Raw genomic sequence first — 20,619 nt, forward strand, 5'->3', positions numbered from 1 at the left:
AGGTGATCAAATCCCCCATGGAAGTGGTTCACGTTTCAAAGAGCAGGAGCTGCAGTCTTACATTATCTGCAATGTCAATGTCACACTCTGCATCGATGAAGAGCTTCACCATGGCTGGGAAGTTCTGCAGCACCGCAATGTGTGTCGCTGATGCGTTTTGCTGTAGAAAGAAGACCCTGTGCTTAGGAAGGGCTTAGCTCAGGCACTGAAAGGATCATGCTGTGCCCAGCATGTCTTTACTCCAAGACAGATTCCAGCCTGGACTGGAGGTAGACTGGGAGCACTGCTCCATAAGAAGACACCACAGCAGCACTGGTCCTTGTGAAGTCACTTTGTGCTCTTGAATAGCTCCACAAATTGGCTTTGCCTTTTTGTATGTGATGAGAGTATTAATCAGGACTTACATGATTAACAGCATCCGTGTGGATTCCTGCGTCCAGGAGGATCCTGCCTGTCTCCTCATAGCCATGCAGTGCTGCGTAATGAAGGCAGTTCATCTTCTTCTGGGAGGCACATCAAAAGAGATGGGTGTGAGTCAGGGCTTCTTCTCAGGGCTGCAGTTGTTACACACTATCCACAGAGGCCTCCCTGCTTCTCTCCTGCAAGAGCCCCATGCCCCCATACCAGCAAATTCAGACACTGTCTCCACAGCCAGAGCAGTCCCAGGGAGCGTCACCCACCTCTTTGTATAAAGCCATTTGCACTGTTTGTGAAGTGCTGGGCTCCACGTGACCTCACTCAATAATGGGTGCCCTACTTTGAAGGCCAAAGATCTGGGCAAAAATCCACACAATCGTGTTTGGAAATGGAACCACCTCCATGGAGCTAACCTGTGTTTGAGCGTTGACATCGGCACCAGCTTTCAGGAGCAGCTTCACACAGTCACTGTGACCCCCCTCAGCAGCCATGTGCAGAGCTGTAAGTCCTTCCTGGACAAGGCAAAAGAGGAGACAAGCAGCATTTCTGTAGACAAGGACCAGAGCAGCAGAATGAGGTTTCTATCCTGTCTTTCTGAACCTGTTGCATGTTAAAATATCAATTCTGAGGGCCTCTGATCTCCAGTGTATAAGTGCACAGTGTAAAGGGCACAGTTATTTGCCACTGACATGCCGAAGTACTGCTCTGTCCTTACGCCACTGGAGACAGCTGGCCCATGGGCCACAAGGCAAACATCGTGTTCCAATCTTTTCTCTCTTTCAGCCCATTAGACAAGCCATTTTCTTGGAATAGCCCAGAGACAGCCCCAGGAGGACCTGGAAACTCATGGCCCCCAACCACTCATTCTCCCTTACGAGGGCTGGAGCTCATTTCTTTACATGAAAGCACAAGCAAGCAGAAGGTGTAACCTGCTCTGATTATTGCTCTTTGCACAAAGGGCAGCTCATCTGGGGGAAAACAAATGCTACCAAAGTTACCACAGAGGTGGTGTCCCTTTCAGGTCTTAATCACAATCAAATATACTTCTCAAAGACAGTAACTAAATAAGACTAAAAAAACCTGCTGATAAACTCAATTGGGAGCGTGCCCTGGTATGAATAACAATGTTACTAAGCCAATATTTGCTATCTAAGTCATTAACTGTGTTCCACCCACATAATTCTCCAAAGCATGTCTGTCAAAAAGAGATCTCAAACAGAAGGTCCATATGTTCAGTGACTAAGTCAATACTATAAAGCGTAGTGAAGTTCGGTTTAAAGCACACTCAGTAACTAGGTGCTTGAATGTACAAGGGTCAGGGGAAAAAATGGAGATTAAATTGAGTGATAAGGTGAGCATATACAGAAGAAAAGGCAATACTTCAGAACTGGATATTGGTCCAAGGAGGATGCTGCCTTTCACTGGTGCTGTACAACTGAGATCTGCATTTGAACACATACACTTTAGGTAAAAGCTATCCTCTAGACCTCTGCTGTCAATACTGAGTGCTCAGCCTGATTGTGGCAGGAGAGTATTTCTAGGGAAGGAAAGGGTAAAACTGCTGTGGGGTTTATTTCATTTAAATACACTTACCATATTCTTTTCATCAAGGTCGACTCCAACATCTATAATCTTCTGCAGCACAGAGAGGTGTCCATTCTTAGCAGCTAAATGCAATGCTGTATTTTCTTCCTGAAAGTATAACCACTTCATACATATATGTATCACAGGACTGAGTGTTTATACGCTACAACCTTGCAAAGAGTATATCCAACGTGACTGAAAAGGAGGTTGTAACCAGTGTCACAAGCCTGAAGCAGTCTTCTATTAGGTGCAGCAGTGAGGGAAGGAACTCAGCCACCCTAACTGGAGCATGGACCACCAGGCTCACTGTGTATCTCATCTGAAAAGCACTGGAGAGAAATCCAGCATGGGCTGAGGTGCTTGCAAGTGGATAGGGAAGAAGAGCCCTGACATACCACAACCACAGTTACAACTGCTGACAGTTTGCCTGCATGAGCCTCCTTTGGTGTCCTGCTCCCTGATTTTTCCATCCTCTAATCCTTGGAATTTACCTCTCTTGTGTGTGGTTTTATGCCCGTACCTTGTCTTTGGCACTGCGAGAACAGCCCAGTCGAATTAGGAACTCCACCACCTCCAGCTGCCCATTCTCTGCAGCCAGGTGAAATGCTGTCCTGTCCATCTTTGGAAACAAGGAAACAAAGAAATACAGTCCAAGAAAGGCTCAGGAAGCACAAGATTAGAGCATCTGTTGTAAGCAATACAATATTCATTGGCCAAAAATCCAGTCCACAGTGGGAAAAAGTGCTGCACTTCAAAAATTATTCTTCTGTTAACTTTTAGTCTGCTTTATGTTTATGTGAAAAGCCTTCATACCTTGTCTGCCTTATCCACGCACACATCCTCCAGGTTCTCCATGATGAACTCCATTACCTGGAGGTGTCCCTTCTGAGCAGCACAGTGGAGCAGGTTCCTTCCATTCTGGAGAGGAAGACAGAAATAAAGGACAACTCATTTAACAAGTCCAGAACTGAGGTACAGTCTCTTCTTAACAAGCTGTTCCCATTAGTAATGACCCATTTCATGCCTCCCTCCACCTCTAGGGCTAAACTAGCTTGTGCTGCAGACAGCAGGTTATAACTCAAGTATTAATGCTTCTTTTCCCAACCAAGGTCTATTTAAAAATACAAAGACTGCTGATACACTAAACCTGTTTCCCATTTCTATAACACCTTCCACATCACCACTGCACATATGAGATGAAGAAGCCATGTATACCCCTAAAGCTACAAACACTACTCCTGGTTTAGGAATAAGGCAGAAGTGGAGATGGCAGTCCCCATAGCAGATGTTGTCACATATGATCACCTTAGCTCACAGATAAGCCTCTCCCCCCTCCGTCACTCTCTAGAGCTGTGTGATGGACCCACACAAGGAGACTCTGTTACCCTATTGACACAGTTAATCTTGGCCCCAGCGTTGACGAGGATCTGCAGGACACGGAGGTGACCAAACCAGGCAGACAGCAGAAGCGCATTCATTCCAAACTGGGCAGAAGAAAAGAGAGACACCTGCAGTTATCTGCAGCCACCACCATCCCCACCATGCTACACAGAAAACCTCACAGATTCTACTAGCCTGCTTCCTGGTCACTGTGCATGCAAGGAGAAGGCTAAAAAGAGCAGAAAACAAGGCTTGCTCCAGAAAGGCATTGCACCTGCCACAGCTTCCCAAGCACTGCAATGCCTTGTGCCACCCACCCAGGGCTAAGGTGATGTCTGAACTTTCTGCCCAGCACCAGCCCTGGTGCTCCCCCAGCACAGAATACATCTGCAGGACATGTAAGGGAGACTTTGTACACTGTCTTCGTCATCCACCGGGACATCGTGGTCCAGGAGCAGTCGTACAGCATCCACGTTCCCTGCACCTGCAGCCCAGTGCAGGGCAGTCCGGTCTGCCTGGAAGAGAAGGAAGAAGAGAGGGGAGGCCAATGTATGCAGAGTGCATTTTTATCCACCAGTCTCCCTGAAGGCCAGAATCTCCTTTTGCCATCTATGCAGCCAGAATCTCTTACACTGTGCAAGGCTTTCTTTGGACACAGCCCTCTGTCTCTTTTCTCTCTTGTCAGGCAGACAAGTGTTAGTCATCTTCTACACAGAAACTACAGTTCTGGACTGTAACAACAGCACAGGAATGAAGACCATTGCTGACCACTGATTGAAGCAGTAGGGATGGGTGTGGAGACAGACGATGGGTACAATCCTGTATTTCCAAGCCCCTACTGGTCAATAAGTAGAGACCTGCACCAGGAACTGAGTTAGTCGCAGAGCCTCAGCGAACAGAGATGGCAAAATCAAAACCTTTCACTGCAGCCGTATCTGACACACACGTTTCAAGGGGAACCATAAATTATTACTCTCCCTCAGTGCTTGGAACTTTCTGATCTGGCCAGGATGACAATGCTGTGTGAAACTGCTCAGTTGCCACAGGCCCTGTTCAGCACTGGGTGGTGTATTTTGCAGCTCTGACCAACTAAGCAGCTAGTGAGAAGAGCAGCGTTAAGGAGCTGCAGTTCCGGAACACAACCTGCAGCTCACAGGTGGAAAATCCAAGGACTTACACTGTTTTTGGCTTTGATGTCAACCCCTCTCCTGATGAGCTCCTCCATCCTGGCTGTGTCATTACGCTTCGCAGCATTGTGGAACTCCTTCTCTGAATGAAGCACTGCAGCAGAGACAGAAGAGTGGGTATTAAAACAGTGCTGGCAAGGAGCACAGAGCAGCATGTCCCAACAAACCTCCCCTTCATCTCAATGGGCTTTCAAGTGTAGAAAGATTCCTCCAGCAAGAATCCCAGCCCTACAGACATTGCCATGTTTGCTGGATTTGTCCTCTCCAGCTGTCTCCTGAGTACCCTGTGCCACATCAGTGCTCTTCCAGTCCTACAAGCTTCAATTCTAATTCAATGTCTTTCTCTGCTCCAGCTGAAAAACCTTCTGACCCATTAGGACCATGTCCTCTGGGCATGCGCCAAGGCCCAGAGCTGGTGCAGAGGCTGGGGCAGAAGACACAGACCCTTTCCTCCATCCTTCCCCTTAAATCCCACTGCTCTACAAGGAAGTCTTCACACATGGTCCTGCTGTTCCCCTTCAGGCAACCTGCACCAGCCAAGCAGCACAAACCCACTAGCCTGGCCTGTGATTAGTGTTGCATCTCTTCATAGACTGTGGCAGTTCTGCACCTAATTTAGCACGACTGGCAGCATTTGTCCTGCGCAGTTAGGCACAATCGACGTGTTAGCTCTCCATGCTGGGCCTTGCCCCAGCAGTCTTCTTGATAGAACAAACCTTCCTGCCAAGAAACAAAAGCAAGGCTGTGGCTCTGGGCCTGCTGCAGCCTGACAGGGAGGATTTTGGCAAGGCTGGTGTCAACCTTTGTTAGACTCAGTCTCTGCCACAGCACTATTGGGGAATCCATTCAAGAAGGGCTTGAGTCAGACCCTGAGCCAGTCCCATCCCACTGGAGAGCTGGCTTTGCTCTCTTCTGCATATCTCAGGCTGCAGTTTGAGGGTAGCAGGGGCTCAATGCAACTGCAGCTTGTATCAACATATTGGCTAGGCACTAACCACATGCTGTCAGAGGAACCCAGAATCAAGAGGACAACTCAATATGAGTTACACATCTTGTTTGCTTTATTGATCATGATCACCTATATTTATACAGTTACTGATAGCTCATGTGCTACTAAACACTCTTTCATTGGTTACGTTAGTTTGTCCACCTGCCTATCTATATATAACTATTGGCTAAGCTAGAATTTCCATTTTAGTCTCTGTGTCTGCTTACAATGGCTCAGTGTATTATACTTTGATACATACACAATAACTGGCTGTATTAAGATTGGATACATAATCAATAGCTTGCTGTATTAGTGGATACATGTACAGTGTAGCACACAGCAACCAAGATACAATTGATTACATTAAGCGTATGAGAGCCTGGCCTCTAAAACTTGCTCACAGTTCACTGTTGTGTCAACACATCCCAGTTTCTTCTTATCTTGCTTGCACTGTTATGTTTGCTTCTTTACCCATGGCTTTCTTCATCCTCAGTTCATGTTGAGCTCCACGTAGGCACTTGCTGACTTGGGATTGTGGCCTGCACTCTCCATAAACACCATCTTCTAATGCTAAAACATAGGGATTGGGCACAGTATGCCCACTTCTTTGCAGTCAGTCCACAACATGCCATACAAGAGGCATCAAAGCATACCAGCGTTCCCATCCCACCACACTGAGGAGATAAATATGCTTGCTGTCCAAATAGCACTACCCCATTTCTCTTGGAGAGCACAGTACAAAGGCACCCCTATTACAGACTCATAGGGCAGCAGAGGTGTAACTTCACCCTCAAATTCCTGTTCCTCTTGCCTTCAAACAAGACCCTTCAGCTCACGAAGAACACAGATAACACAAATCTTAATAGGGATCATTCAAGAGTGCTGGACCTGCTGTTGAAACAGTAGGATTTGATTTCTACAGGAACTGGATTTTCTGTGCTGTATATTGAGACCCTGTTCTTTCTGGTCAGGTGTGTTAACAGAACTGCATTTCCACACTGCACAGACCCTTCATTTGAGAGGAGAACCTGGCAAAAGGCTGTAGATTTTACACTACTTATTAACACCAATGGCTACACACAAATTACCTCTTTGCAAATGCTTATCTCCATTCAGTAGAGTAAATCCTGTGTTTCAGTTAAGCAAATGATGCTGTCCCTGCTCCCCGGGTGACCAAAATGTGTTCTTACAGTTTATGATCACCAAGAGATGCCAAACATCCCTTTGATTTAATATCCTTTCCTCATTTTGATGGTCCGAGTTCCCCACTTGGTGTCCACACTGGTGAAGCCAGCCCTGTAGATGTAGATGCACTCCTCATCATGCCATGCAGCAGTGTTTCAGTGGGTTTTTAGCAGTTTTCCTTCTCTTCCCAGCTCACATTCCAGTGTATTTCACACCTCATAGCACTGAATATGAATTCGGTTATCCCAAACAGCATGGAAAACAATTTAAACCATTTACCCTCAGTGCAATGCACCAACTCACAGGCAGTTTATTATGCAAGAGGCTTAAAACAGTATCAAAGGAGAGGAAAGGTGTGCAAAGAAACATGCTAGAACTGCCTGTTGAGGCTGCGGGACACAAAGACAACCCAGGACAGCCAGCCGGTGGTCGATAAAGAAGGGCAGAACGCTGAAGTGAGGGTTACCGGCGTTCCATGCAGCATCTTAGGGATACAGGACGGGATACAGGATGCTGTAGGGCTCAAGCTGTTCCCGCAGCAGGCGTTGTTTGTCAATGGGGTTTTACACCTCGGCCCTGCCCCGGCACAAACCCCGCTCCCCCCCAGGCCCCACTCACGGGCATCGTCCCCCGCCGCCTGCTCGTCCCCCATGGCGCGGCCCCGGCACCTCAGGGCGGGCTGATGGCAACGGCCCCGCCGCCTCAGGGCGGGCCGAGCGCCGCGGCACAGCGCCCCTTTAACTGCTATTTAAAGGGAAATAAACCAAAACCCGGTGTTTTCCTCCCAAACTTGGTGTTTGTTTTCCTCATAAACTCGGTGTTTTCCTCACGAACCCGGTGTTTTCGGGCTCGTTTGGGAGGAGCTGAGGGGGCAAACGCAACGCCCGCCATTTTAGGCGGGGGGGGCTGACGGTGTCACCCTTTACCTCAGCGTGGCTCTCAGGCTGCGGGCGGTTTAATTCTCTTTCCAACCGGATTTAGAAGGATAAGGAATTCTGTTATGTGGGAAATATGGAATGGGTTGTTGGGTTTTTACCCTGAAAACAAGGTTCGGGTCAGGGTGCTGATGCAGGGGATGAGATGCTCCCATGTACCACATAGCCCAGGCACATCAGTGCGTGCAGGAGAGGGTTAAAAGCGCCCGACACTCAATTTTAGTTAATTCTCCTGTTTCAGCAGCTGGATCTGGTTTTGTCTTTTATTTCCTTTACCATTTTGATAACACGAGGAGGAAGGAACCAGCAGCTGAGCTGAGGTTGGGAGGAGAACCCCAACTGTTCCTGCTTCTCCTGAGGTATGAGCCAGGTAGCAAAAAGTAGGCAAATAAAGACCCCAAACAGCCCCCAGACCTCCCTAAAACACAAACCCAATCCCGTGAGTGCCGTCCATGTTCAGGCTGGAGAGATGCTGCTGCCTTATCACAAAGGGCCAGGTCGTGGCTGTCCTGGCAGCAAATCAGTGCTGCAAGCGCCATGTTTTGTGCCATAGCCATTCCGGTTCAGCCGCCGCAAGGTCTCTGGTGTGGGTCTGGGCCCTCTCCCCGTGTCGGGTTTGCCCCGGTAAGTGTGGCACACCAGTGTTCTCCTTCCATTGTCCCTCCTGTGGTTGCTTGCAGCCCATCTTGGCGTGAGGGATGGGGCGACATCTTGGGTTTGATGCGGTGAATGCTGTTCGTGGGCCTTCAAAAGCGTTGGCAGGAGGTGTGAGGAGAAAGGCATGACCAGGAGCCTCCATCATGACTTTGGTTTCTCCAGCAGCCAAAGAGGAGCAGATGCTGCCGGTCTCCAGGTAGGAGAGGGGACATCCAATCCGTGTTCCCTCCTTGCGCCATGCTGTCCTCGGCATGGCTCTCTCTGCCCCTCAGCAGGGCTCCATGCTGGGTGTGTGAGTGCGAGCTGGTGCCGGCGGCCACATGAGGGTGCCAGCGCTGTTCCTCTGCCACCATTTGCTGCAGCGAGCCATGAACCCCATGCAGACGGGGCTGTTCCCTGCGCTCAGGTCAGTTTTGGGGACCCCCATTGGGGTCTGTATAGCTCTGATGTGATACAAACATCTCTCTGTGGGCACCAGAGCTGCGAGGGCAGGGAGCAGCAGGGCTGAGCGGTGCGGTTCCATCTCATTGAAGCCCACTCTTGAGGGTCTCCATGGCCAAGCACCGCACTGATGCAGCTGACCCACTGCAGGGTCATGGCTGTGAAATGGGGAGGTAGACCCTGATTAGCTCTTGAGCTTGCACACTTTGTGTGTGGGTCTGTGGGGAGCTGCTGGTCCCAGAGCTTTAGGTTTGGTGTTTTGTTTTCCTTTGATTCACATTGAAGTAAAAAAAGACACCCGCTCCAATAGGAAAAGCAAATATAAGCTCTGTTGGATAAAGGCACAATAGCTCAGCGGGTAGAGCATCCTCCCCGAGGGAAGGGGAAAGCCAGGTCTGATCCTTGATTCTGCCGGAGGGGAGATGCGTTCCCTGCTCTCCACAAGACCCCAGAGAGCACCGTAAATAGCAGGCTGGGGGCATGGCTGGTGGGGAGGGTTTTTCTTGCTCTTTCCTGTTGTTTTAAATAATGAATGATGTGATGGAGCAGGGAGTGGTGAAGGCAGGTGTCCCCTCTCCCTGGAGAGCAGCCTGTGCACCCGGCCAGACAGAGCCCTGCTCTCGCTATGAATATTTAAGTGCCTTTAGACAAACTGGAACGGCTCCAGCAGGAATGACTGAGAAGGGATGAGCCCTTCCCACTGGGTACCCCAGAGCCTGGGGGCTGGGGAAATAGCCCTCAATAGGGCAGAGAATAATCCCTGCTTGTATGGATGGAACATCCATCCCAGCCTTCGGTGGGACCTCTGGCTCTTGGTAGGCTTTTGTTATGCTGCGAGATCCTTGGATGGAAAGCTGTCTGGATTTAACCTGCCACTGTTAATGTCGTTGTCTGCACCTCCTCCAGAGCTTGAATCAGCCAGGACTGATCACTTACAGCTCTTCTGGTGCTTAATGCTGACCTCAGGAGAGAAGGAGCACAGATGCACTGAGCATTTGCATCTGCTCGTGAGCTTGAGTGTTTCCAGCAGGCAGGAAAAAAGCAATGTAGGCAGTTCCTTCTGTCCTTACTAAATAGGTACGTGTTCAGGGATGGAAGGGATGAGGACTTTCTGCTGATACGAAGTACAGAGTGCTGCAAGGATTTGTTAGCGATGCTGAGCACTTGTCTAGCTAACAGACCTAAGAGAGCTTTTGGATTTTTCCACTAAGGCTGTAGCATAAGGAATGACAGGGGGAGGGGGTAATTTGAGCTCTTTCTGTAATATATTCCAGATATTGACCCTGTCTTTCAGAAAGTGTTAAAGTCTTTGACTCTGTTCCACTTGAAGAATGATTTTAGCTGAGACAGCTATGTATGTGCTCTTTCTCACTTGGAAGTGAAGCTCTCTGACGGAGCAGTTGTGCTCTTACCTTGCAAGCACGTATTTTATGTGTTAGTTTAAGCTAATCACTGTTTTCAATCTCTATTGAAAAACCATGAGCCGGGCTCTTTAAATCCATGCCACCTTTAAGCGTGCCTCTGTTTGCTTTCTGGTTCAGTTGGAGACAGTGTGATTTCAAAAGTCAGTCAGATTTGCAGCTAGCCATGTAACACAGCCCACAAACCAGGATGTGTTTATGCAGAAACAGTTGCTTACCTGCAGCTTTAACAAATTGGACTTTAATTTCTAATCTTCCTTTGGAAACAAATCTGGAAGGTGACTCCTCCTGCCTGCAGCTGCCTGTAGTCCAGGAAGCCAAGCCTCTGCTTCACTGGAGCTGCCTACAGTGGAGGAGCCAAGCTCAGGGAGCTCCAGCCCTGGAGGACTGGCTTCCATATGCTGCCAGTGAATATTGCCACTTGAATGCTGCATGGGAAAGGGGGATGGACACGTTCCTCTTTCAGTGCCTATGGACTGTTTTTACATGACTGGGTATCAAAGAGCACCATGTTCTGAGATAGCAACCATGGGCTCTGCACCTAAACCAGATCTTTCAGGCAATGTGGCACAGAGCTGCCATTGATGCCGTGAGGAACTGTATGTTTGAGGGGCTTTATGTCCCTGCTGTGGGTATGAAAGGGACTAATGGTGTGTCCTGGTTTGCACACCATGCTTCCAGGTGTGTCCCATTAGAATGGAGTACACGTTACAGCTCTGGCTGCATGGCTTCATGTGTGGCTCCATCTTATTTACTTTTTGTCTGGGTTAGGCTTTTAGTTGTCCATAGACTAAGTTATTTTTGGTGCTTTCTTTGATAACTCTGTTGCTGTGACATGCTGCGAAGCCAAAACTCTTCTGGGAACATCCCAGCAATGCACACAAACATCAGCCCTGTAGCTCCTAACAGTCAATACATGACAAGACTCCACAAACCCACTCGGGAAGCCTGAGGAGGGATCCAGGACTTTCCTCAAAGGCTGCATTCATCTCCTCGCAAGGCTTCCACAGAGGAACAGCTTGTCAGAGGCACCTGTGGAGCTTGGAAGCTTTGCCAATAACAATTCAGGCCCAATTCTGAAGTCAAATATTTGGTTAAACGGAGGCTGTCTGATGACTGGATTAAACACAGACGCAGCAGAGGGAGCTCACCTCTTCAGGGGTTCTTCAGTGTCCTGTAATTCCATTTTTCCTGTCTTCCCAGACTCTGCTCATCCTGTATAGTGTTTCAGACAACACAGGAGGAGGTATTCCTGCAGAGCTGTTGCTCCTAGCTCAGGAAGCAGCCTGTATCACAAAGTGATGCTCTCTGGTTTAGCAGTAATCCAGCATTATGACACTGGGAGGAAATCACGTTAGAGAAATTGAGGGGTTTGTTTGTTTGCTTGTTTGTAAGGAGAAGCCTCAAGGAAGCCAGGAAATGGCAGGGAGGGTCAGTGAGTGAATCTTGCCTGACAAGACGCTGCTGGGGCTTGTTCTGTCCATGTTAACAGCAACTGGAAGTTTCAGCTGGTGAGTTTGCACTTCTCTCTCCTGTTGCTCTCACATCCCAAAGCCAATAGGCCTTTAAATCCCTTGGAAAGATAAATGGGCTTAAGCTTCTATGTAGCTTTGAAAGCGAATCTTACACACAATTAGCACTGCGCCAGGGCTGTTCCTGTTGATCAGGTCACTCCTGTTCATCCCTGGCCTCTGCATAGAGCTTATGGACATGAGTTCACCACATCTCCCAGCTCAGTGTATTTTCCTTCCAGGTGTGGAGAACTGGGCTCACATCTCTCCTGCAGAAATACGTGAGAAGCAAAGCCAACGTCCAGTATCATTTGTACCTGAATGGTATCTTAGAAGTCACTGGGACACACATACACACATTTGTTGTTTCTGTGGTGCTTTGCTGAAGGAGATCTGTAGGAGCCCATCGTGATCGAACTCTTCATGCACAAGTCCTAGGTTTGACCAGGAGCTGGTGAGACAGCCTCTGTCTCACAGCGGTCAGGCTGGCCTTGCTTTGAATTGTATTCCTTACTGGAAGAGTGTAGGCTGGTCTTTCAAAACCAGGACTGTGAGATTAGTGTGCTCTTAAAACCCTGTGTGAACAAAAGCAAGTGCAACAGGGAAGGATCTGAAGGGCAGAAGTATCTTCTTTCTTGAATTTGAGAAGAGAAATGGAGTGATGGAGCTGGGATCCCAACCCTCCCTGCCTTGAATGCTGAGCAAGTGTTTGCTTATGGGCACTGGCAAGGGCTGCATTGTATAAACCAAGCAAGAATTGGGCAGTAAATCCTAATCCCCTTGCTGACATGCCTGCAGGCAATGCTTTGATTCTCACTTTCCTGCATGTGTAAAAAGAGGGAGGATCTTCTGCTTCCTGAGCCTCTGAGGGCTGTCTGGCTCCTAAAGACAATCCCTTCCCTGCTTTTTCAGGACAAAAGTGCAGCTGAAATGTAGGATCTTACAACCACAAAGCTGAAAAGCTGAAACCTACAGCCAAAGGCACAGCCCTGCGCTGCTCTTACACCATGCTGGAGGAGCCAGTGCAAAATCCAGACCAAAAGAGCTTGTATTGGAGTGTTTAGTGACAGCAAAGTGGAAGCAAAGGGTCACCAGGCTGTGATGCCATCGCTCCCTTCTTCTCTGATCCCATGGGAAACCACGGAGTGCAACAGGAGTGAGAAAGCACAGTGTCAGGAGGCAGCAGCGCAGCTTTGGAAGCGTTTCATTTCTCTCTCTCTGCAATTCTCTTCCAGAGCCCAAAACATCTGTCTCTGCCTCCAGCCACATGCAAGTGCACTGAAAGAGTTTTGTTCCAAACCTAATAAGCAATTTCATGGTCTTGGAACTGGAGGCAGGAGAAGGGGGCTGGGACAGCAGCCACAGTCGTGTGCTCTACGAGGAGCTCTGCTGATGTCAAATAGCTTTGTGGCCTTTGTTTTATTGCAGCCCACCAGGCTTCCCTTTAAAGTCTGCTGCTGGTGATCAGTGCACGAACAGCTCCCACAGTGGGTTGCTGCATTCCAGGGGCTTCCTCGCTTCTGGGCATAAGCAGCAACATGGAAAAGCATGACATCAGTGGAGAGAGGGTGAGGAGCTCGGCTGGGTGTCAGCTCTGCTCTGTCTGTGCAGAGGGCACATGGAAAGGCAGAAAGCATTTTGCCTGCCTGCTTCTGTCTTCAGTGCAATGTGCTGGTAGAAGGAGGGATGAGGGAACAACCAACCCCAGGCAGATGTGTCAGCACATCACTTGAGCATGTAGCAGATGATGCTGAGATGTGGTGGTTGCACGTGGTCTGAGCACAGATATAGAAGGAGCTGATTCAAACTGTAGCTGGTCTCAGCAGTGTTTGCAAAGCACAACCCCTGCTTTCTCTGTAAGGACAGGGTTATCTGTAGAGAGGGACACTGTACAGAGCACAGGAAACAGAAGGCAGATGTTGTTGTGTATATATATATATATATATATATATATATATATATATCATATGCTTCCACCAGAGGGTTTTCCTTTGGGACAGGCTTGCAGATTCCAGGCCCTGCAGCAGGACTTGCACAGCTCCATGGATGCACCATGCAGTGTTTATCTACACTGAGCTCTTCCTCCACCTGCCCAGGTTCTCCTGGTCTGAAGAGGAAGTTTATATTCACTGGCTGTGACTCAGTTATGGAGCCTGACCCATTTTCATGCTGTTACTCATAGAAAGGGAGAGCCAAATGGCAACCAGTCTGTGCCTGTAGACACCTGTGATTCTCCAGCTTTCTGCTGTTAATCTCTGGATGAGTTTCTGTGTATGGGCACTAACACAGTTACCCTGCTGCAGCTTTTAATACTTCTCTCTGCAGAGGAAGACTGATTAGGAAATGAAGTTTTCTACCCCTAAAGCAAAGAGGAAGTGTGCTGAGTCTCCATGGCTGCTTGCGGAGCTCCCAAAATGGGACTGTTTCAAGCGGATGCTTCACAGGCGTAGCAACGGCCTGGAACCAGATGGAGCAACGCCCAGGAGGAGCTGGGAATGGCTGAAGAGTTATTGCAGCTCCTGAGATCTGGAGAGAGTTGCTGGTGGTCTTAAAGGTGTTCAGTGCTCAGTGCTAGGAGATCCTGCTTCCAGCTGTGATGGCTTGTTGGTGAGCAGAAAGCTGCCCCACCAGCTCTCTGGGCTTCCATCCCACTGTAATACAAGGACTAGAGCAGTTTGGGGTTCTGCAGGCTGCCAGTCCTCAGAGGAAGGGATGATATGTTATTTGTGTAAGCCTTTGTTGTACTGCCAGCTCAGGAGTCTCTTGAGAGCTGGCTGTTGCTCGCTGGTGCATACTCTGTCTGCTCCTCAGGGTGCGGGGAAACACCGGGTCCTAGTTCCTTCTTTTGCAGCACATTGAGTGGGTTATTCTATGTTAGAGACCACATGAGCATGAGTCAGATTGAAAACCTCACCCAAGATCTGCACAGGGAGGCTTTAGCTGCGAGGTGCAAACCAGTGCCTGGCACTATAACTGGGCCAAACCCAGCCTTTCCCATCACAGCCTTAGTCCATGTGAAAAGCACAGGGCAGCCCTTCCAGCCCTGCACAGAGGAGCACAGTGCAAGGCTCCAGGTGGGTGGGCTGGCCAGAGGACAAGGAGGTATCTTGGGCCTGGAGCTCTGTTAGAATTAGGGCAGTTTCCTCTGGATTGTGGGAAGCTGAGGTTCAAGTCACTGCTCTTAAGTCTTCCAGAGGGAAACTTGGCCTCAAACCTGTCTCTCCCTTCTCAGCAGCCTGCTGCTGTGCGAGAGGCCACCCTAGGGTTCTGCTCTCTCATCATTCTCCTTGATCCCATCTAAAGAGCTTTGATCAGAACTGCTCCATGGACTCTCAGATGAAGAACTGGGGGTTTGGTTATTTTATGGTGAAGAAATACTTAATTGGAAAAAAATCCTTCGTGGCCTTGGCATGCTTTCAGCTGGCATCCTGCCTGCCCCTCTGAAAACACTGCTCACTTTCAGTGCAAGCTCTCCATGTGAGGCTGGTTCCTCTGGTTGCAATCCCTCTCTTGTTAGGTTTCCTTTTACCTTGAGCAGATGGTAGGAGCTGGCCTCTTGTTACACGGCGCTGAAGTGACCCTCTGGGGCTGCCTGCCCGTCCTGCAGCCCTTCACAGGAGAACATGGCCTAGAGAGGTCCGTGCTCCTGTAGGATTTAAGGAGCAGCCACTGCTCCTGCCTGTCTGCTGCTAATACTCACCACCGCCTCCAGCTCTGGCAGCTGTGTCTGCAGAAAGCTCTGTGGGCAGTGGAAACAGGCTGGTTTCATCACGACAATGGAGTTATCCTTTTAAGGGAAAATTCCCTCTGGGAGACAACCCTCAATTACCTCCTGCTCCAGTGCCTTCTTGCTGGAGATGGCTCCTAACACAGCGAGTTGCAGCCACAGCAACTCCAGTGAGGACCCAGTTGCTCTGCAAAAGAAATATGCATTAAACTCTGTTGGCTTCTCTTGTTTGTAAATGTAGAAATTGGGGTCAAACCCCAAACGACCAGCTCCCCTCCTCAGTGCTTTTGTGCATATCCAGTCTATGGACGCTGCATCTTCAAACCCAGATGCTATTCCCATGGTATTAATGGTGTTGTATGCACATCCTGTATTCTTCCCTACAGAAGGTTGTTGCAGTATTCGGGAGCTCTGGGTAGAACACGACTGGTGATAATCCGCTGGTGCAAGTGCTTGCTAAATGCCAGGGAACTGGGGTAGGCAGTGCCTGCATTTCAATTTGCTGTTATTCACTGTGGTGAATGGGAGGGGTCCTCCAAGGGTCCTGATTCAGAAGCCAAAACATTCCTTCTATTCTGCTGACATGGCTCATAGTCCACAGGGTGATGTCTAACCAGAACGGGGCTGCTGCAGAGGTTGCCCTCTGCCTCTGTCGCAGCGAGCAGAGCTGTAGGGAACAGCCTGTGCTCTTTCTGTTCTATAGGAATGGTGCCTTTGGCTGCAAGCCCCCGAATTTACATCTCGTGTGTTGAGCACTGAAAATACTCTTCATTCTAAATGAGCTGCTTACCAGAAGAACATGACACTTTTGAATCCAAACTTGTCACTGGAATGAGACCAGACTCCTTAAAGAAGTTCTAGGGACTGCTTTCGACAACTGAGAGTTTACTGTGATTGTCAGAGAAAATGGCATTTTCTCTTGGGGCAATGATATACTCATTTAAAACCCAACCCTGTACCTGTGCAGCTACTGCTGTGTGAGCCAAAACAAATGGACCACAGACTGCATCATCTGAGAATGAAACAAAGCTCCTTGGAGGAGCAGAGGAGCCAGGCTGGATCCCTGGGCCCTGTTTTGAAACACACAGGAATCCCACTGTGTCTGCCTAGGTCAGACTGAAAGAGGTTTGAATTCTCCCAAGGGTTTGATTTCTCTTCCTTTAGCAAGGGAAGCAAAGAATAATTCCAACTTCTGTAAGCAGAGAGGAAGCAATCACATGAGCTCCATCAGAATATGTAATTTCATGCTTTAAAGACTCTTTGGGTAACTTAAAATGTTATAAATGAACTGAAGTGCTGAAATGGTGTTTTCACGTTGCAGAGCAAAACTGTCCCTTTTGAAATGTCAAACTTCTCAAAGCTTTTTATGTATGTTTGCTTAAACCAGGACACTTCCCTGCCTCTGGAGCCTCTCTTATCAGCGTGGGGTTGCTGGTTTGCCCCAAAAACATTGTGCCAGGAATTTCTCAGCAGCAATTCCCAAAAGGTCCTGATTTCATCCTTGGAGATGCCGTTCGAACCCGCCTGGCTTGAGTGTGGTGGTTAAGCTGAGAGCCATCCTGTTGCTCGAATGCATAACTATTGTATGAACTGATGACCTTTCAGATGTTCCGTAGTTTCTTCACACTCAAAACCAAGTGGAATTCATTTGCCTGGCTTGGGAAACTCAACCCGTGCTGTTGAAAATTCAGCATTGCTCCAGAGAAAGGGCTGGTCACCGGCTCTGTTGTTGGATGAAACCATCATCCATATGCTGGGAACTGTCACCAGAGAGCATCAGTTCCAATCTCTATCTCCTGTGATCTCCCATATGACATCTGGCCATGGTTTTTAATTTGAGTCTCATTTCCCCTTCCCCACGGTCATACAATGCGTGAAGAACTGGGCAGAGCTTTGCTGTCATGGTGATGTGCTCCAAACAAACCCCGAGTATTCTGCCAGGATTGACTTCTTGTTGCAAATGAAATAGCAGAGGAACTTGCTGCTTTGTTAGCAGAGATCCTCGCCCAGTTAGTCATGCTGGCTTGCATCTCTGTTGGGCTTTTGGAGATACTCTAGCATGCTGTTGATTTCAGTGATAAATATCCCAGTAATTAGCTTTCAAATATCCCACTTTCTGGATATGACTCTGCTGTGTAGTTCTGAGGGGAAGGAGAGTTTGGATCTGTTTGTGTTGCATTTGTGTCACATCCTTAGCCATGCATGGGAGCCAGTACTGAGCATTGCTTCCCCGTGTCTTGCCTTCTTCCTACCTCTGACCTCTTCTTCTCCACTAAACCCCTTTATACTCTCTGCTGCAGCTGGCTTTGTCTTTCCCCTCAGAGCATCTCCAAAATGCTTCAAGTTCTTACTTCTTACTTTAAATTAACAATGTGGTAGATTTAACAGCTATCTGCAGGATTTGCACAGTATGTCTCACCCATTTATGGGCTAGGAATAACAGTTCTTTCACTGCCTTATCACCCAAAGAAAGCAGGATTTGGACGTCCATTCCCATCCCTGCTAGCAGACAAGTCATCATCAAAGGGCAGATTCTTATTATTGGCTGGGTTTTTTTCTGCTTTACTGGTTTTAGGAGCTCTTCTCCCGGTCACTGATGTTCAGGTCATCTCATGTTTGCTGCAGAATGTCCCTATTGCACCAATTGAATGTATCTGCTGCAGGAGGATGGGTTTGGAGCCCAGCTCTTCAATGCTCTGTCACTGTGCCTTCATTCTGCAGGGTGAGAAGCTCCACTGTCTTCCCTGGCTGTGCTACAAGGCAGAATTCATTAATCGCCACAAAACACTTTCAGGTCTTCCTCCTGAAAGATGCTATAAAGAAGAACCAGTAGTGGGTTTAGTCAAAAACCTGAGGTCGTTCTAAGCCCAGCTTGGGTTTCCAGCATTTTCATTCCATTCATTCATTTATTTTCAGCAAATACTTTAAAAATTCATTTCCTGACTTTGAAAAATGCCCACGTTGTGCAGCATAAACTTATCCCCCACGGAGATGTGGAAACCGGCTCGTGAATCCGACGGGGGCGACGAGGAAGGAGGTTTTGTTGGCAGCAGCACAACTACAACTTATGGACAGCTTCTATCAACACAGCACTGAGCTTTCCAGGAGTCAGTTGTTTGGCAGAGGAGGGACATGGGATGGCAAAGTGGGGAGAGGTGAGGAGTGAACTCTGGAGCAGAAGGGGAGCAGACAGCTGGGGAGAGCAGGTCAGGCTGAGGAGGTGGGAGCAGGGTCTGCAGGGCATTTCTAGGGTACCATGTTTGTCATCGCCCAGCTCCCCAGTGAGAGGAAAAACAGGGTTAAAGACCTAAATAACCTGTGGGCTTTATTATTATATTGGTATTATTTATTTGCAGGCTGAGGGAGCTGGGCTGGTGCAGCCTGGAGAAGAGAAGGATCCAGGGAGACCTTCGAGAAGGGAGACCTTCCTCTAGTGCCTAAAGGGGCTACAGGAAACCTGGAGAGGGGCTTGAAGCAAGCTGCTCTAGTGGAAGGTGTCCCTGCCTGTGATGGGGTTGGAACTGGATGAGCTTTAAGGTCCCTTCCAACCCAAACCAGTCTGGGATTCTATGGTTAGCCCCTGAGTCTTGTTGCTGAGGCTTCTGCCAGTGTCCTGTGGAAATGATATAGTCAAGAAGGATCTCACGCAACAGTTTCATCCACCTCCCCATATGAAGGAAGATGCATTCACCTTCCCTGTGTATCTACTATTAAGAAATCCCACTGCTGGAAGTCCCTCTGTAGATCCCATTCTAGAATACATCCCCCTGGGTCTGGAAGACTTTCCTAAATAGAAGTTTTTAATCCTTTTTTTTTGCTGCAAATCAAGCCAACTTTGGTTTTTCCCTTTCCCCAGTCCATGTGTTAAGCTGCTGACAGCCACCCCTCCTGTAACAACGTCTCAAAAATGGCATTTTGCAGTATTTAACAGTTCTCTTCTTTTTTTCCCCCTGTAGGTGTGAATACATGTGCTTTATATCTCATCTTTAGTAAAGCTGCACTAAGGTAGGATTCCTTTGCTCTTTCCTCATCTATTGTATTTTACAACCTCTGAACTGCCAAGCTGGGCTGGCTCAAGCTGAGGGGCCTAATGCTACACAGCAGATGCAAGCGCTAAAGCCTCCTGCTGCTCTCTGAAATGAAACTGGTGGGACTGGGCCTGTGATACCCAGGAGGGGATGGAAAACACATGGCTGAAAGTCCCTCACATTGATCTCAGACAGCAGGATTGCTGCTGAGAATGAAATTGTTAATGCCTTGCAGCATCACATCAGCGGTTGTCACAGGACTGTTGTGGGTTGCTTAGCTGTGAGGTAAGGTGCTAGAAAGACATGGTGATGGAGTTTCCTGGAATAAATTAAGCCCTGGCTTTCTGAAGTATGTGAACTTGCACAGCATAACCAAACAGGGATCTCCATCCCCTAAACACAGTGGGTATCTTCTGTCCCTGCAAGGCTGCTAACTCTTCAGCTGGAAAGAGGAAATCTTGGAGAGCTTCACTGATGGTGACTCATCTTTAAGATAAACTACACATTTTTTAATAGCAACAACACTTAGTCATCAGAGTAGAGCAGCCAATGCTGTTGTAAATCTTCTGGCACCCTGGGACAGGAAGAGCTCTTTCTGCTCTTTTTCAGTTGCAGACTGAGTTCTGTGGGATCACTGGATGGAGCCTAGGACCTGCATTTTCTATTTCAGGTTACATATAACACAGTCAATCCAGTAACCCATGAGTAGCCATTGAGCTGAAAGCAGTCAGGCAAATATGAAATACTATGTATGTTTTCTTTTGCCTTTCTTTAAATCACATTGCACATAGTGCTAGACACTTCCTTACCAACATCAGTCTCAGGCCAGAATGTGATGTGTGATTTGCTTTCTTACTGTGAGAGGAAGAAAGTGCCTTTCTCTATAGTATATTTTTAGAAGTTAAACCTGTGTCTTGGAGCTTGCTTTGAGGAACAGCCCCCTTCCCAGCAGGAGAATAGAGGGTTTGCTAAGCACATTTTTTACCCAGCTGAAGCCAGGCTTGTGCAATAGGATGGCATGTCTACTTGTGCTCTTTCCCCTGCTTCCTTGTAACTTTTGAACCTACTGACCAGTTTCTACCCAGTTTTCACAGAAGGGAAGCAGTCACTATGGTACCAGCTTATCTTCCTCTAGCTTACTGGCATCTGGCCAGAGGA

General features: G+C 48.3%; 1 protein-coding gene across 1 annotated transcript in view; it reads right to left on the bottom strand.

The window, feature by feature from the left end:
* ANKDD1A (ankyrin repeat and death domain containing 1A) overlaps nt 1-7,393 on the bottom strand; it is a 12,883-nt gene extending 5,490 nt beyond the window's left edge. Inside the window, exons 1-10 of the mRNA XM_034066558.1 lie at nt 7,360-7,393; nt 4,559-4,662; nt 3,798-3,896; nt 3,387-3,485; nt 2,815-2,919; nt 2,522-2,620; nt 2,011-2,109; nt 831-929; nt 405-503; nt 62-160 (exon numbers count right to left, since the gene is read on the bottom strand). Coding sequence (XP_033922449.1) covers nt 62-160; nt 405-503; nt 831-929; nt 2,011-2,109; nt 2,522-2,620; nt 2,815-2,919; nt 3,387-3,485; nt 3,798-3,896; nt 4,559-4,662; nt 7,360-7,393 — 936 coding nt within the window. The remainder of the gene's footprint in view (nt 1-61; nt 161-404; nt 504-830; nt 930-2,010; nt 2,110-2,521; nt 2,621-2,814; nt 2,920-3,386; nt 3,486-3,797; nt 3,897-4,558; nt 4,663-7,359) is intronic.
* Between the last annotated feature and the right edge of the window lie 13,226 nt (nt 7,394-20,619).

The sequence above is a fragment of the Melopsittacus undulatus genome, chromosome 9 (assembly GCF_012275295.1).
Source record: "Melopsittacus undulatus isolate bMelUnd1 chromosome 9, bMelUnd1.mat.Z, whole genome shotgun sequence".
Taxonomy (NCBI): Eukaryota; Metazoa; Chordata; class Aves; order Psittaciformes; family Psittaculidae; genus Melopsittacus; species Melopsittacus undulatus.